General features: G+C 50.5%; 1 protein-coding gene across 1 annotated transcript; it reads left to right on the top strand.

The window, feature by feature from the left end:
• The first annotated feature begins 2,286 nt into the window (after positions 1-2,286).
• ID1 (inhibitor of DNA binding 1, HLH protein) lies at positions 2,287-3,510 on the top strand. Its single transcript, XM_035005667.1, has 2 exons — positions 2,287-2,816; positions 3,057-3,510. Exons 1-2 carry the CDS (start codon positions 2,394-2,396, stop codon positions 3,096-3,098), a joined length of 465 nt encoding a protein of 154 aa, XP_034861558.1. The 5' UTR covers positions 2,287-2,393; the 3' UTR covers positions 3,099-3,510.
• The last annotated feature ends 14,022 nt before the right edge of the window (positions 3,511-17,532 follow it).

Raw genomic sequence — 17,532 nt, 5'->3', positions numbered from 1 at the left:
CCTGAGCCGAAGGCAGTCGCTTAACCAACTGAGCCACCCAGGCGCCCTGTCTTCCCAATTCTTTAGCAATTGTTTTGCACAGGAAAATGTTCTCTCCAGTCATTAGAAGATTACTAAACAAGGCTTGGGGAGTTTGGAGAGTTTGGGGGGTGTGGTAAAGGGGATGAAGAGTCCAGTTAATTAATTAATAATGTTTCTCCCCTTTGAAGCTGATCTCACTGATCAGTTTTCCTGGTTCCCCCATGTGGAGGCAGAGGCCAGGTTTACTGGCCCTTGCCTCAGACTTCTGTGGGAAAAGGAAACCTGCTGATACCCACTGAATTAATTGCTGGGGGGTGAGGAGGAGGAGGGACCATGAGCATAATATCAACTCTCTCCTTGGTGGGCACAGTATTTTAGTCCTGCTAGAGCTGTGTGCCCTCAGGTGGCTATTCTAAACCTCGGTGTCCCCCGCTTTGGCCAATCTAGGGCTCTGGAGGCAGATTGCCTACCCTGGCAGGAAGAGATTGCATTACAATACAGTGTCCTGTTATAATAATGCAGCCATTACAATAGCTATGGCTCTTGGGAGGCTTTTTGAGCCTCAGTTTCCTCCTTTGCATAAAGAAACCAAAGAACTGGGCGCCTGGGTGGCTCAGTTGGTTAAGTGCCTGCCTTCGGCTCCTGTCCTGATCCCAGGGTCCTGGAATGGAGCCCCGCATTGGGCTCCCTGCTCAGCGGGGAGTCTGTTTCTCCCTCTGACCCTCCTTCCTTTCCTGCTTTCTCTCTCTCTCTCAAATAAATAAGTAAAATCTTTAAAAAAAAAAAAAGAAAGAAAGAAAAAAAAAAGAAACCAAAGAGCTCCCCTCTAGAGCTGTGGCCAGGGTTACAGAACATGATCAAGGCAAAGGCTTCACACACAGTGAAGTACACAGTGCCTTGCAAGAACTAAGAGATCGAAAAACCACTTCTGTCATTATTATCAAAATACCAGGCAAATACTGTATTAGGAATCAGAGAGGGTCGGAGACACCTAACTTCACCCAGCAGCAGAGTTGGGATCAGAACTCTCCCCCAGCGGGAGGGGGAAGCTAGGGGTGCGGCGGAGGAGGTGAAGAAACGTCCCAGTGGTCTGAGGTGTGAGCCCGGGGGGGCGAGTCCCAGGTGTGGAGCCCGGGAGGTAAGGTGACCCTTGCCCAGCGCCCGCGCCCGCGAAGAGCGCATTCCCAGCTTCCCGCCAGAGGTCCGCAGGTGACTGGTCGAGCGCGGCGCAGTGGGGGAGCGCTCTAGCCGGGTTTGCCGTCTCCATGGCGACCGCCCGCGCGGCGCCAGCCTGACAGCCCGTCCCGGTTTTATGAATGGGTGACGTCACGGGCCTGGCGTCTAACGGTCTGAGCCGCTTGTTCAGACGCTGACACAGACCCGCCCGGGAGGTGCAGGGGGGAGACTCGAGCTCCGCAGCTGCCGCGCCGTGGGAGGGAGACCCTGATCGGAGGTCTTTGTGGGGAGGGGGGGAGGAGGGGACAGGAAACAGCCAAAAAAGGGAGAAAAATTCTAAAATCACTAGTTGATGCAGATTTGGGGAATTTTTGCAGGGGATGCAAATTCAGGATAGCATCAGGGGTGCAGCCCCTCTCTGGGCGCCTTCTATCCAGTTCATGTCCCAGAGGATCCGCCCCCAATCCCAGAAGAAGACTTTCCGGAATTAGTTGCTCCCACCCCGAGGGGCCTGGGTAAAGCCTCCCTGGTTCCAGGAACATTAACCAGCAACTTTCTCTGGGAATTGAGTAAGGGAAGCTGGTTCTGGGGAGCAGAGTGTAAAGGAGGGCCCGCTTTAAGTTTCGGCCCAAAGAGCCGGGAGGTCAGGCTCCCAGAAGCCCAGGCTCTAGTCCTGCGCTCTCTAGATAACCCAGAGCTAGCCGCTTCCCCATCCGAGCCTCAGTTTCTCTCATCTGTAAAATGGGGCTGGAGAGGTGAGAAAATGAACCTGAGAAAAGTGATTCTTGAAGTCTTTTCGTTGTGGGCAATGCCTCCTTTGCGAGAAGCCCAAGGTAGCCCTCACCTCCACTAGCCACCCCGCCCCGGGCCCTCCCACTCTCTGTTCTTGAGACTCGGGTTCCCTTTCCAAGGCCGCGAGGGTGCACTAGTAGAGCAGGAGGCGGGACCCAGAGGCACCGGAGGCCACGCCTCAAGACCGCCTATTGGCTGCTTTTGAACCTCTGAGCCCGCCTCTGGCGGCGGGGGCAGTGGGCGGGGTGGGCGGGGGGAGCTGCGGCGTCTCTATAAGAACGGCTGCGGGGCTCGGCCCTCGCATTCTACAACCGTCTTCTCTCCGCTTCGAGGTTTTCGCCCCCGCCCGGCGTCCGCCTCCTCCGTGCGCTTCGCCTCCCTCCTCTTTCTCCGACGCCAGAATCATGAAGGTCGCCAGTGGCAGTGCCGCGGCCGCCGCGGGCCCCAGCTGCGCGCTGAAGGCCGGCAAGACGGCAGGCGGCGCGGGCGAGGTGGTGCGCTGTCTGTCCGAGCAGAGCGTGGCCATCTCGCGCTGCGCGGGGGGCGCCGGGGCGCGCCTGCCCGCCCTGCTCGACGAGCAGCAGGTGAACGTGCTGCTCTACGACATGAATGGCTGCTACTCGCGCCTCAAGGAGCTGGTGCCCACCCTGCCCCAGAACCGCAAAGTGAGCCGGGTGGAGATCCTTCAGCACGTCATCGACTACATCTGGGACCTGGAGTTGGAGCTGAACTCGGAATCTCAAGTCGGGACCCCTGGAGGCCGGGGGCTCCCTGCCCGGGCTCCGCTCAGCACCCTCAACGGCGAGATCAGTGCCCTGGCGGCCGAGGTGAGATCCGAACTGGAGCGCGGGAGCATTTTCTTTCTACAGATGGGTAAACTGAGACCCAGAGGGAGGCGGTGGGGGGGTGGTATTTGGCTCTACGTCCGTCCCATCCTTTCGGGCACCTGCTTATGCAAGGATGCCCAGGGAGATCGGAAAAAGCGCTCTCTCAAAGTGTCTCCTGGGGCAGGGCTTGCAGCCTTGCCCCCTCCAACCCGCCTGTCTCACCTCTCCTCTCTTTCACAGGCGGCATGTGTCCCGGCGGACGATCGCATCTTGTGTCGCTGAAGCGCCTCTCTCAAGGACTGGCGGACCCCAGCCCTCCAGGGGGCGAGAAGAATTCATGCTCTGATCCTGCCGAGCGCCTTGCCGGAGCTGGGGAGGAACAAGATTGAGATCAGCGACCGTGGGGCGCTTGCTGGATCCAGCCCAGGGCCGGGGGACTGACGAGGGCAGGCTGACCCTCCCTCCACACCTACCAGATACCAGAGACTTGGGGGACCCCCAGTGTGTTTCTATTTTTTGAAAAGCAGACATTTTAAAAAATGGTCACGTTTGGTGCTTCTCAGATTTCTGAGGAAATTAATTGCTTTGTATTGTATATTACAATGATCACCGAGAATATTGTTTTACAATAGTTCTGTGGGGTGGTTTTTTTTGTTGTTGTTGTTATTAAACAAATACTTTAGACTGCGGTAAAGTTGCAGTGATTTCTTGGATTGAGGGGAGGGCCTTGGGATGCGGGTGACCCCTGACCCTTTTCACAGCTCGTGCTGGGGAGGGGGGAGGGGGACTAGAAGGCCACATCTGGACTGTCGCTTTTACCGACCTGAACTGCGTGTTTTCCGGTGTCTTTAAAGTCCATTCTTTCCCCATCACTGGCCATTTCCCTGCTCCCCCGTGCCATAAAATTAAATCCTCTAGACCTCTAGGGTCTCTCCAAGTGGTCTTGGGCCATCTGGGCCACCTGGGGAGGTTGTTAAAATGCAGATCAACCTGCCAAGTTCCCCTCTCGGTTGAGTATTCCACAGGCTATGTGTAAGTTGGAGAACCAGGTGACTGAGCTGCCTCCATCTTTGCCAAGATAGGGGAAGGGGAGACCTAGAGGGAAGACTTGCCCAGAGTTTATCTGAGGCAGGACTTCTGTTGCCCCATTCCCCAGTAGGAGGTCCTTCCCCTGTTGGGCTGCCTAGCCCTGGATTGTAGCAGGCAGCCCCGGGGCTCCCAGCTTGTCCAAGTGGGTGAGCAAGTTGGCAGGGCCAGCCTGGGCACAGCTGCTGGGCCACCTGCTCTGGGTCCAGGCTCAGCCCCCTCACCCTGGCCTGGGTATGCCAACAGCGCACACAGACCTCTCTCCCCCAGGGTTCCCATGTGGGCTGAGGAGGAATGGGAGTCAGTCCCCAGCTCTTGAGCAGGAGAAAGATGTCATTGGCAAGGGACTATCTGCCTGGACATGTGCAAGTTTGTACACGGGGGAGTGCCTATGAGTGTCTGGGCCTGTGTTAGTGACATAAGTGAACTGGCAGATTCCCCCCCCCCCCCCCCGTGGGGCTGGGTCATCTGCTGGTATACAGGCCTAGGGGTGTGGGTAAGGATAAGCATGGGGGTGTATGCAGAAGGGCAAATGCGAGCACATGTGTTCTGCAGATAAGTGCAACCTCCAGCTGTTTAGGCTTGTGTGTTCTGCCTCAATGCATTATGGGCATCTATGCATGGGTTTGGCTTGGTGGATGGGTCTGTATGTCCGGGAGCTTCCGAACCACACTATGGGTTTCTAAGTGTGTAATTGTTCTGTAAGTTGGCTGGCATTCCTGGGTCTCTGCTGGTCTGGGGTGGAGGTGGGGGCAGCTGTGTTCAGGCAAACCCTCCCTCAGAAGTTCAAGTACCAACCTTCTGAGCAATTGTTAGGCCCTGGGGACACCACCCTCAAGTATCCCTACCACCTCAGTTCCCCCGTAGTACCCAGGGAAAAACCGAGCCCCAGCAAGGGCAAAGGACTTATCCCAGAGAGGGCAAGGACTATTAATGCATTTTGTCAATAAATGGAATAAAATAGATAGCACCTAGCACCCCCAGCTGGCTCCATGCTCAACTCTTTACATAGGGGATCCCATGGATCCCTGCGGGGCTAAAGCCAGGATTCTGATCCCAGGTTTACAACAACAAACTGAGGCTCGGAAGAGAGGAACAGCATCAGGGACAAATGCAAGATCATCACCCGCTGAGCACTAGCACTGAGCCAGGTGCCACCCCACCCCAAGCACTTCATGGACTTAATCAAAGAACACAGTATCTGGAGGTAAATTATGCCCTTTGCTACTCCCCACTCAACGCCCCACCCCGCTGCTGTTTTGTAGCATTCACCTCTCCGAACTGTAGGGACTAAACGGAATAGAGCATTTAGCACACAGCGTTGGATAGTTACAAATTATCATTATCAACTGTCGCCTGTGTGTCCTTGGAGTGTCCTCAGAGGCACACGTGCGCACCCATTCCCTCCCGGGGCGGCCCCGCTGCGAGCCCACCCACGGGCACGTAGGCGTGTCCCCCGCGCGTCCTCCCACACGCGGCAGGGCCTCGTTCCAGGGGAGGAAGGGGCTGCGGCGGGGGCCTCGGCCACCCCCCCCCCCCCCCCCCCCCGCCGTTCAGGCGCACTCTGGCTTCCACGTTTCCCTCTTTTCCCCTTTGGCCGGGGCCCAGCCCATCTGGAGGCCGGCTCGGCGGCGGCCTGGGAGCGTTTCCATCAGCTGGGCCCGAGGAATGCGGAGCTATTTAACCTGAGCATCCCCAGGTGTACGGAGGCGCCTGGCTGTCTGGGGCCCGCCGCCTTTGGCACGGCCGCGCTAGACAAACAGCGCCGCCCCCGCCCTGCCCCTCCGCCCGCAGCTGCAGCCGGGCCTGGGAACGGGCGGGCGCTGGGCTTGCATCAGGCTCGCCTCGCGGGGTGGGGGTGGGGGGCGCAAGGGGCGGCGTGACAGTGTGTGTGTGTGTGTGTGTGTTTTGCAAATCATTAACTCCTTAACCCCTCCTGGACAGGGTGCAGGGAGGAGCCAGGGCAGAGGCCACGTGGAAAGCCCAGGACAGGCTTTCTTGGGCATTGGACCCTGCCCGCCCGGGGCTGTGGGCCTGAAACCTGAAATGTTTTTTGGTTTTCTTTAACAAACACTTATGGAGCACTTATTATGTGCCAGGTATCGTACTAAGCTCTTTTAAAACTTAATTCATTTAATCCTCCTCGCAGCTGTACAAGACCAATGCTATCATGCTCGTTTCAATAAAAATAACCAGAGCAACAACAGTAATAATAGGCTCACGTTTCAGTCGGGAGGCCGCCAGAACACAGCCTCTGGATCACCCTTGATGCTCCTCACTTCACCTGCTTCCGCCTCTGTTTTCTCATCTGAGAAATGGGATCCAGAACCGTAGCTCCAAGGATCAACTGAACGAGTGCACATAAAAAGTGTAGCACCATGGGACGCCTCAGGGGCTCTGCGGTTGAACGTGCAATTCCTGATTTCGGCTCAGGTCATGATCTTGGGGTCGCGGGATCGAGCCCCGCCTCCGGCTCCATGCTGAGCAGAGCCTGCTTGGGATTCCCTCCCTCCCTCTCCCCTTCCCCCCACCCTAAAGAAAAGAAAAAGGAAAAAAAAAGCTTAGCACCGGGACTGGCTCATAGTGGACACTTCTTGTACCTCGGTGTAAAATGTTCTAAGCCCTTACTGTGGGGACTGACTCATCAGGCCTGTAGGCCATTGCTAGTTCTGCTTTTCAGCTGTTCACCTTCAGAGAGGCGAGGTGACCCACCCAGCGCCACACTGGGACACTGACTTAGAGGGCTTTTCAGAAATCAGGTTGGTCCGATCAAGGCTTATGAGGGGCTTCAGGTTCTCATAGGACATCCAGTTGAGCTGTTTCATCATATTTCCAATTGAAATCATACCTGGTCAGTCTATATTTTTGTTTTAAATGCATAAGCTGGAAAAATGCAAGACACATAATACCTATCACGATTTTTGCAAACCACGTTTTGGCATTTCTTTCTTTTTTTTTTTTTTTTAGAGATTTTATTTATTTATTTGAGAGAGAGAGAGAATGAGAGACAGAGAGCATGAGAGGGAGGAGGGTCAGAGGGAGAAGCAGACTCCCTGCCGAGCAGGGAGCCCAATGCGGGACTCGATCCCGGGACTCCAGGATCATGACCTGAGCTGAAGGCAGTCGCTTAACCAACTGAGCCACCCAGGCACCCCACGTTTTGGCATTTCTTAAAAAAAAAAAAAATCTAACCACAGCCTCAAAAGACGGAAATGGCCGAGGCTCTGTTGACCTCTGAGAGGTGCTGGGCCAGGTTCTGTGTGACTGGGTTATGGGAGGCAGGTCACGCAGCTAGACACGGGTCTTGAATCGGGTAGCAACCAACCAAATGGAAGAAATGTCTGCTTCTGTCCCAGAGGCCGAGGGGTCACCGGGGCCCCACTTCTCCATGCCCACCCTCCCCTGCATAGGGGTAAGGGTGCTTCACATGCAACCAACCTTATACCTGCCTGTTTGAGTCACCCAGAGCTCAGAGTTGGCTTAATAAGGAGGTGCCCTGGCGCCCCCCGCATTTTGTCTCCTGAGACTAAGGCTCAGCCATATAACCTTTACCCGTGCCAGCTACTCATACTGAGCCCCAGTAACTCCTGGCCAGATAGGGCTATCCTCAGCACAGGGTCACACAGAGCAAGGCTTTCCTGGGACAGGCGGGCCTGGGATCCCAGCCGGGCTGCCAGAGGGAAAGGAGGTGAGTCATGGCCAGGCCAGGGTCCGGGAAAGGGAAGGGAAGGGAAGAGAGGAAACCAGAAGGCCTGGAGGCCCACGTGGTTGAAGGGGGAGCCCTTATCTTCCCAGACCCGCCCTGGCTGGTGCTTCCTGCCCCAGCTCTTGCAAAATCTTTTTCCCAGCGCTGCCCCCAAGGTGGGCGCCTTGGGCTAATACATAGTTGCATCAGGGGCTTGTGCAAGGGGCAGCTGGAGAGTGGGGGGTGGGAAGGCAGTAGCTGCAGGCCAAGAGGGGCAAGAAAAGGCAGACTCGGCTTCTAGGCCCAGTGCCACTTCTCATTGGGCACTTGCTTCACCTTCCAGGCCCTTGGCATCCTCAGCTTTAAAATGGGTGTTATAGTCACTGTTCTGAGCCTTCAGTGAGATCATCCTGATCCCATCCACTCCTCAAAAGTCTCAGTTGGCTGAGCGTCTGCCTTTGGCTCAGGTCATGATCCCAGGGTCCTGGGATCAGTCTGGCATCGGGCTCCTTGTTCAGTGGGGAGCCTGCTTCCCCTGCTTGTGCGCGCGCTCTCTCTCTCTCTGACAAGTAAATGAAATCTTTTTTTTTTTTTTTAAAGCCTTGGCCATTGTCATCTCTCCCTGGAAAACTGTGCCAGCCCCGAGTGGTTTATTCAACAAATAGTTATAAATCTTCGCCGATGTGCTAGGAACTAACGGTTTTGCAGGAGCTAACAATTTAGGTAAAAATCCTTGCCCTCTTGAAACTTACATTCAACTGGAAGAAGATGGGACAGTAAATAAACATGCACACGTGGAATCAGAGGTGGATTTACCCTGCAATGACTGAAGCTTAAACTTCAAGTCTTCTCGTCTGGAAAGAGTCCTAGCAACTTGTTCGCGTTTTTCTATGCGATTTTGTAAAATTTTGTAAAATTTGCAAACCGTTGTGTCCAGGTTGCAAAAATCTAGTTTCCACAAAACCTAGATTCTCCCCTGTATATCCAAAGGGGGTGGCACCACAGGATCCAAGCTTGAAGGCTGCAGGAGGCAGAGCAGAATCAAGTCTACGGGTGTTATTCGTTTCTTCAGCTTGAGACCCCAAGTTCCCTGAGTGACAGGGAAAGCCAGGTAGATTATTATTATTATTTTTTAATATTTTATTTATTTATTTGACAGAGAGACACAGCAAGAGAGGAAACACAAGCACAGGGAGAGGGAGAAGCAGGCTTCCCGCCGAGCAGGGAGCCCGATGCGGGACTCGATCCCGGGACTCCAGGATCATGACCTGAGCCGAAGGCAGACGCTCAACGACTGAGCCACCCAGGCGCCCCAAAACCGGGTAGATGAAAGCACTCCAGCACACAGCTGAACTCGGCTCGCGCACCAGCAAACGTGGACGCCCCGTCCGCTTCGGCTTTCTTCGGGTCACTGGCGCCCTCTCCCGGAAAGATCCAGAAGTGCGCCGGCGCGGGCGAGAAACGCAGCCAGGGGCCTGCGGGCGGCGAAAACTGGTGCCTTGGCGGCCTCTCGCGGACCATCTGGGAACTGCAGCTGGAGCTGTGCGTGCGCTGGAAGAGCATTTCTGTGTCTCGTATGTGGATGTGTGTCTGCCTTCTTGTACACAGCGGGCGACCAATCTAGAAATCTCCGCCCTCAGCCCTTGCTCTTATCAGGGCATTAGCTACCCTTTCCCCCACTATCTCATCCTCTTTGTTCTTCCTTGCTGTGTGACAGCGCCCTCTGAGACCTCATTACCTCATCCATAAGAGCAGATCTTGAGGGCGCCTGGGTGGCTCAGTTGGTTAAACGTCTGTCGTTGGCTCAGATCATGATCCCAGGGTCCTGGGTTCCAGTCCCACATCGGGCTCTTCGCTCCCCCTGCTTGTGTTCTCTTTCTTTGGCAAATAAACAAAACCTTTAAAAAAAGAAAAACAAGAGCAAGAGATCTTGGGCAAATCCCTGAACTTTTTAAACAATTGTGAAATGTCTTACATATAGAGAAGAGCAGATATTGCTGATGTATACAGTTTAAATGTAATAATAAAAGGAACATTCAGGGACCAGCCACCCAGCTTAAGAAATGAAATATTAGTTCTTTTGAGGCCCCTGTGTGCACCTCTGGATAAAATCCCCACCCTCCCTGCAACACATCTCACCACTCTTCAACTTTGTGATAATCAATCATTTGTTCTTTTATTTTTTTCCACATATGTACCAGTATGCATTCTTAAATATACTGTTGCTTAATTTTACCTGCTTTTGCCTTTTATATAAATAGAACCATACTCTGTGCAATTTTCTGTCCCTTGTTTTTCTCATACAATATGAATTACATGAGGGTCATCCATGGTGATGTGTGTAGCCTTAGTTCACTCACTTCCACTGCTGTATCATATTCCACAATGTGATTTTTTTTTTTAAGATTTTGTTTATTTATTTGACAGAGAGAGAGAAACAGCATGAGAGGGGAGAGGGTCAGAGGGAGAAGCAGGCTCCCCGCTGAGCCTGGAGCCCGATGTGGGACTCGATCCCAGGACTCCAGGATCATGACCTGCGCCGAAGGCAGTCGCTCAACCAACTGAGCCACCCAGGCGCCCCACAATGTGATTTTTTTACCCAAGCTCCTCTTGGTGAACCTTTGGGTTGTTGCATGGGTTTTGCTATTATCAGTGGTGCTGCTCTGAATGTCTTTGTGCACGTCTCCCGGCGAATGTGTGTGAGAAGGATGGGCATGCGCAGTTTAAATGTTACTAGGTTGGACTGGAGTCTGACTAAAGTCAGAACTGGGAGGTCCCTAAGGCATCACTTTACCCAACACACCTATTGTAGTGATAAAGAAAGGGAAACCCAGAGAGGTGAAGTGACTTGCCCAAAGTCCCACAGCCTTGGTGTCCTGGGCTAAAGTCATGCCTCAGGAATAATTTGGGGGATATTTCCTTCCCATTTTGAGGATTAGCAAGATTATTTTACATTTATTTTGTTTGTTTGTTTTAAGTTTATTTAAGTAATCTCTATACCCCACGTGGGGCTCGAACTCATGACCCGGAGAACAAGAGTCACGTGCGCTTCTGACTGAGCCAGCCAGGCGCCCCTATTTTACCTTTAAAATTTTCCTCTGGGCTGGTTTTAGAATTCTGGACAAAGTAGAAACACAGACTGCTCCTTGGGCACCGTCCCGCGGACAAACACACACTCACACTCATCCAGTCTCCAAGTCCTGCCAGTTTATTTTTATTTTTAAAGATTTTATTCGTTCATATGAGACAGAGATACAGAGAGAGACAGAGACAGAGCACAAGCAGAGGGAGTGGCAGAGGGAGAGGGAGAAGCAGACTCCCCGCTGAGCCGGGAACACAACGTGGGGCTCGATCCCAGGACCCCAGGATCATGACCTGAGCTGAAGGCAGACACTTAACCAACTGAGCCACCCAGGCGCCCCCTCCTTGTGGAAGTTTTTAAAAAAATAACCACACACACACACACAAACACCCCCACACAAATTCTTTGATACTCCCTCCCATCAAAAGGAGGCTCTATATCCCCTCCCCATGAGCCTGGATGGGCTTTTGTGACTGCTTTGACCAACCGATGACAGCCAAAGTGATGATACCGGTCTTCCAAGGCCAGATCATGAAAAGCCATTCAGCTTCTGCCTGGTTTTCCCAGGGCGCTCACTCTGGGGCAAGCAGCCGCCCTGTAAGCCTGCCATGAGACTGTCACCCTGGCAAGGCCCTGTGTAGGATCCGGAGGACACTTCCAGCTGAGCTCAGCCTTCCAGTCACTCATGTCTGAGTGAAGCTATATTGGGTCCTCCAGACCAGCCTGTCCATCAGCAGAGTCCCACTGAGAGATCCCAGTTGATGCCACAGGGAACAAAAGAATCACCCAACCAACCCCTGCCAGAATTCCTGACCCACAGAATCTCTGAGATGTAATAAAATGGCTGTTGTTTAAGCCATTACATTTGGGGGTAGTTGTTTGCAGAACAGTATATAACCAGAACAATCCTGTTTGCTTCCTTATTTATCCTATCTCCTTTCTCTAGAATAGGTGCTCCATGAGATGCTTTGTTCTCTGCTGTATGCCCACCATCTAGCACAGAGCCTGGCACACAGTTGGTGCTCAATAACTACTTGTGGAATAAATGAGACAATGGGGGCACCTGGGTGGCTCAGATGGTTAAGCGTCTGCCTTCGGCTCAGGTCATGATCCCAGGGTCCTGGGATCGAGTCCCACATCGGGCTCCCTGCTCCTTGGGAGCCTGCTTCTCCCTCTGCCTCTCTCTCTCTCTCTCTTTCTCTGTCTCTCATGAATAAATAAATAAAATCTTAAAAAAATAAATAAATAAAAATAAATGAGACAATGAGTGAATAGATGTATGCACACCACACTCGGGTCCAGCTCTATTCACCCTGCTGGGTAGAGTTTCTGGGATAATCCTGCAGATACCTTGCATTGGGAAAACTTCTAGCTTCTGCCATCCCCTGGCAGTCCAGTCCCTAACCCTGGAAGGGGGTACTGAGAGTAGCTTTGTTCACTAACGGTCACTGTGGTATCAGTGCCCCCCACTAAGCACCACCTGCCATGGCCTCTTTTTGGTGTTCCAGCCTCCAGTCTTCACCTAAGGAGGCCTCCTTTATCTGAGGTCACCTCCTCCAGAAAGCTAGTCAAGTTTGGGAACTCTCCCAAGCTCCTTCTGGCTCCTAGAAACCCTACTCCCCCTGCCCAGCTTCCTGATCACAGACAATTGCAGGGATTCCCCTAAGATCATCCCCACCGAGGGCCTTCAGAGCACGTCCTTGCCCCATGTTGCCACCTCCCAACCTAAACGTAGAGCCCTCTCTTCCACAGTTCAGTCTTCCAACAATGACAGTCCCATCCCAAGATACCTACTATGTGTCATGCCCTGTGCGGCCTATTTTGCTGCCGGTACCTCATTTCAACATCTCCACAGCCCAGTGGGAACAGATTCATAATTACCCCATTTTATTTATTTATTTTTTAAAATTTTATTTTTTTTAAGTAATCCTGACACCCAACGCAGGGCTTGAGCTCAACCTCGAAATCAAGAGTTGCATGCTCCACCGACTGAGCCAGCCAGGCACCCCAACCCCATTTTGTGAATGAGAAAGCTGAGGTTTCAAGAGGAAAAACTAGTTCTGGGTCATGTCATGACTGGCAGGTGCTCTTCTGGGATCCAATCAACATCATCATCATCATCAATGCCTGGGGCTTTTTTTTTTTTTTTTGGTAAGTTCTACACCCAACATGAGGCTTGAACTCACAACCCCAAGGTCAAGAGTCATATGCTCTTCGGCTGAGCCAGCCAGGCCCCCATTACTGTAAAGAGAATGGTCCACTACAGGATGCTAAATTTAATGGGTTAAACTTGAAGTGGACACAGGATATTTTCATAATTTCGAAGTGTCTCCCTTAATACATTTAATAATTACAAAGAGTAAAACAATAATTTTATAGTAGAGAAATCCAGCAGATAACACCTCAGCCAAGTGATCAAGGTGAACATCACCAGTTAAACACGTCAACCTCAGGGACCCCCAGTAGAGGGAAAGAGAAAAGCATGACATCAAGTCTGTGGTATTTTCCCCAACAGTGCATAACCTCAACCTGATCATGAGAAAAACCTCAGACAAACCCAAACTGACAGACATCCTACAAAATAGCTGGCTTGTCCTCTTCAAAAGTGTCAAGGTCATGAAAAAGAAGGAAAAACTAAGGAACTGTCACCGACCAGAGGAACCTAAGGGGACATGAGAATTAAATGTAATATGAGATCCTGGATTGAATCGCAGAACAGAAAAAGGACGCACACTGATAAAATCCAAATAACTTCTATACTTTAGTTAGTAGTAATGTACCAAGGTTAATTTCTTAGTTTTGATAAGTGTTCTCTCATGTGAGACGCTGACAAAAGGAAAAGCTGGGTGAAGGGCATACAGGAACTCTCGGTAACTTTTTTATTTTTCTAACTGCTGTAAGTTTAAAAATTATCTCAAAAGGAGGGGCGCCTGGCTGGCTTGGCCGGTGGGGCACATGACGCTTGATCTCGGGGTCGTGAGTTCAAGCCCCACCTTGGGGGTAAAGATGACTTAAAAATAAAATCTTAAATAAATAAATAAATTTATCTCAAAGGGGAAAAAAGACATTAAAATTAAGAAAGAGGGGGAGATAACAAAGACTAAGCAGGAGCAATCCTACTACAGCTTATCTCGCCACAGATTACAACTGAAAACTCAACAAATACAAAAAGCAGTTACTGAAAGAACTCTGTAAAGTAATAATAGAGAACAGATTGGGGTGAAAGGTCAAAATGTGAAGAACAACTAGTGTGAGTTTCCTGGCACATTTTTTTCTTGTGGGCGCCTGGGCGGCTCAGGCCATGATCCCGGGGTCCTGGGATCGAGCCCCGCATCGGGCTCCCTGCTCCACGGGAAGCCTGCTTCTCCCTCTCCCACTCCCCCTGCTTGTGTTCCTGCTCTCGCTGTCTCTCTGTCAAATAAATAAATAAATTCTTAAAAAAATTTTTTTTTCTTTCTTGTGTCTTCTTGCTTTGACCCAGGGTGCTCTGAATCAGGAAACTGCGTGGTTAAAGATTTTATTTATTTATTTGACAGAGAGACAGCGAGAGCAGGAACACAAGCAGGGGGAGAGGGAGAGGGAGAAGCAGGCTTCCCGCGGAGCAGGGAGCCCGATGCGGGACTCGATCCCAGGACCCTGGGATCATGACCTGAGCCGAAGGCAGACGCTTAACGACTGAGCCACCCAAGCGCCCAGGAAACTGTGTGGTTAAGCAGGGCAGCAAAAATGCCAAGCCTGACGTTCTGGCCAGAGAACCAGGAAAACGCGCAGTCCCCCCATCCCGCCCCCAGGGAGCTGGAGGGTGAGGGGAGTCCTAGTCACAGTTTGTATTTAATCTTTGTTGCCACCTGGTCCTGCCCCAGGGCAGCCTCAGTCTGCTCTGCTATTCCCAGTCCTGTTGACAGAAAAGGCTTGACAGAAAACCCACCCTCTAGAGGAAAGAACAGGGAAATGGGTTCCCTGGGACGTGAGTAGTATGGGAATCCTCCAAACCTCCTTTCTTCTCTATTTTCTTTTGCTGCTTTGCCCTGAGAGCAGGCCCAGCAGCTAGGAATTGGGAGACAGCTAGCAGTTACAACTCCAAGAGAACTTCATTTTTTTTTTTTTTTTTTTGAGGGTGGGAGAACCAGAGGGAGAGGGAGAGAGAATCTTAAGCAGGTTCCACTCCCAGCACGGAGCCTGACGTGGGGCTCAATCCCACAACCCTAGGATCATGACCTGAGCTGAAATCAAGAGCCAGACACTCAACTGACTGAGCCACCCAAGTGCCCCAAGGTTTTATTTTTAAGTAATCTCCACACCCAGCATGGGGCTCGAACTCACAACCCAAGATCAAGAGTGGCTTGTTCTTCTTCTTCTTTTTTTTTTTTTTTTTTAAGATTTTATTTATTTATTTGACAGAGAGAGAATGAGAGAGAGAGAACACATGAGAGGGGATAGGATCAGAGGACGAAGCAGACTCCCCACCGAGCAGGGAGCCCGATGCGGGACTCGATCCGGGGACTCCAGGATCATGACCTGAGCCGAAGGCAGTCACTTAACCAACTGAGCCACCCAGGCGCCCAAGAGTGGCTTGTTCTACCAGCTGAGCCAGCCAGGTACCCAGAGAACTTCATATTTTTGACCAGAGGACCAGAAAAAGGGGCCCCTGGGAGCAGAGAACATCCAGAAAATCTTGGAGAGGAGAGAGCAGATAAAGGGAACCCTATAACTCTCTGTAGGAATCAACACAAGTCCTGGGCTCAACCCCAAGCTGTGCCTGTGTGGAACACACCCCAAGAAGGATGACAAAGGCTTTGAGTACTGAGTCACCATTGAAACCACTGCCCAAGTCCCAGACTAAGCCCCACACCAGGGTTTTGAAAAGAAAATGGATATTAGAATCACTGCCCCCAGAAGGTGACATAGAACATGAAGTCTGAACCTAACTAGGTTTGCCTGCTAAGAAAAAAAATAAGTTTTCCAGAGGTTTTTAAGAGTACCCAGAGTTGCACAAGATAATATTTAAAATATCCAGGATACAATGCAAGGTTACTCAATAAGGAATACCCAACTGATTCTCAAAGAAAAAGACAATCAGTAGTCACCAACCATGAAGAGACCCAGATGTTGGAATTGTCAGACAAAGACATTTGTAATCATTCTCCATGAGGGAAAGATGAGTGCTTGAGAAATGAATGAAAGAACAGGCATTCTCAGCAGAGAAATAGAAATTATTATTATTATTTTTTAAGATTTTATTTATTTATTTATTTGACAGAGACAGCAAGAGAGGGAACACAAGCAGGGGGAGTGGGAGAGGGAGAAGCAGGCTTCCCACGGAGCAGGGAGCCCGACGCGGGGCTTGACCCCAGGACCCTAGGATCATGACCTGAGCTGAAGGCAGACGCCCAACGACTGAGCCACCCAGGTGCCCCGAAAAAAATATTTCTTAAATTGAACAGACTTAGGGACATATAGGACAATATCAAAAGATCTAATATTCATGTCAGTGGAGATGCTTATTGGTGCAGAAAAAATTATTTTTATTTTATTTTAATTTTTTAAAAGATTTTATTTTTAAAGTAATCTCTACACCTAATGTAGGACTTGAACTCACAACCCGAAGATTAAGAGTCACATGCTCCACCAAAGAATCTAGACAGGCGCCCCCAGAAAAAAATTTTTTAAAAAATATTTTATTTATTTGAGAGAGAAACAGCATGAGAGGGGAGAGGGTCAGAGGAAGAAGCAGGCTCCCCACTGAGCTGGGATCCCGATGTGGTACTCGATCCCAGGACTCCGGGATCATGACCTGAGCCAAAGGCAGTCGCTTAACCAACTGAGCCACCCAGGTGCCCCAGAAAAAAAATTTTTAAATGATGACTTGAATTTTCCCAAATTTGGTGAAAAATATAAATTTACAGATTGAAGAAGCTCAGCGAATTCCAAACAGGATAAACTCAAAGACAACCATGCCCAGATACCCCGTAACCAAACTGCTGAAAACCAACAGAAAGGGAAAAAAAAAAAAACCCTTGAAAGCAGCCAGAAAAAAAAAAAGAGAACACTTTATGGGTGCCTGGCTGGCTTAGTCGGAAGAGCATGTGACTCTCGATCTCAGGGTTGTAAGTTCGAGCCCCATGTTGGGTATAGAGATCACTTAAAAATAAAATCTTTAGAGAGAGAGAGAGAGAAAGAAAAAACCACTTTACAAATAGGTAACAATCATTCGAATTATTATATATTTCTCATCAGAAACCATGGAGGCCAGGGGGTCTGCTCAGGTCAGTGATCTCAGGGTCCTGAGACTGAGCTCTGCTTCCAGCTCTGAGCCCTGTGCTCGGAGCTCAGCTCAGAGTCTGCTTGTCTTTCTCCCTGCTCCTTCCCCCTCACATTCAAGTGTTTTTTTTTCTCTCTCTCTCTCTCAAAAAAAAAAAAAAAAAAAAAACCTCAAAAATAAGAAAGAAAGGAAGGAAGAAAGAAAGAAACCACAGAGGCCAGAAGACAGTGGAACAACCTCTTTAAAGTGGTGAAAGGAAAAGAATGGTCAACCCATAATTCTACATCTGGTAGAAATATTCATTCAGGAATAAGAACAAAATAAAGACCTTGTCAATGAAGGAAACTAAGAGAATTTATCATCATTGAGTTTTTTCTAAAAGAATGCTAAAGGAAATTCTTCAGGCCAAAAGGATATGATTTCAGAGGGAAACTTGGAACTTTAGGAATAATAAAAAAAAAAGCAACAAAGAGGTAAAGAGATGAGTAAATATAATAGATTCTATTTCTCCTGTCAAATTCTTTCTTTCTTTCTTCTTCTTCTTATTTTTTAAAGTAGGCTCCACACTGAGTGTGGAGCCCAGTGTGGGGCTTGAACTCAA

The sequence above is a fragment of the Mirounga leonina genome, unplaced genomic scaffold, assembly GCF_011800145.1.
Source record: "Mirounga leonina isolate KUSES-001 unplaced genomic scaffold, KU_Mleo_1.0 Mir_150, whole genome shotgun sequence".
Classification (NCBI taxonomy): domain Eukaryota; kingdom Metazoa; phylum Chordata; class Mammalia; order Carnivora; family Phocidae; genus Mirounga; species Mirounga leonina.
The sequence above is the reverse complement of the archived record's forward strand: the minus strand, read 5'-3'. Positions and strand labels throughout refer to the sequence as shown.

Coding starts and splice junctions, on each gene's coding strand:
- ID1 (XM_035005667.1), top strand. CDS start 2,394: ATGAAGGTCGCCAGTGGCAGTGCCGCGGCCGCCGCGGGCCCCAGCTGC. Junction 2,817..3,056: donor TCAGTGCCCTGGCGGCCGAG/GTGAGATCCGAA, acceptor TCTCTTTCACAG/GCGGCATGTGTCCCGGCGGA.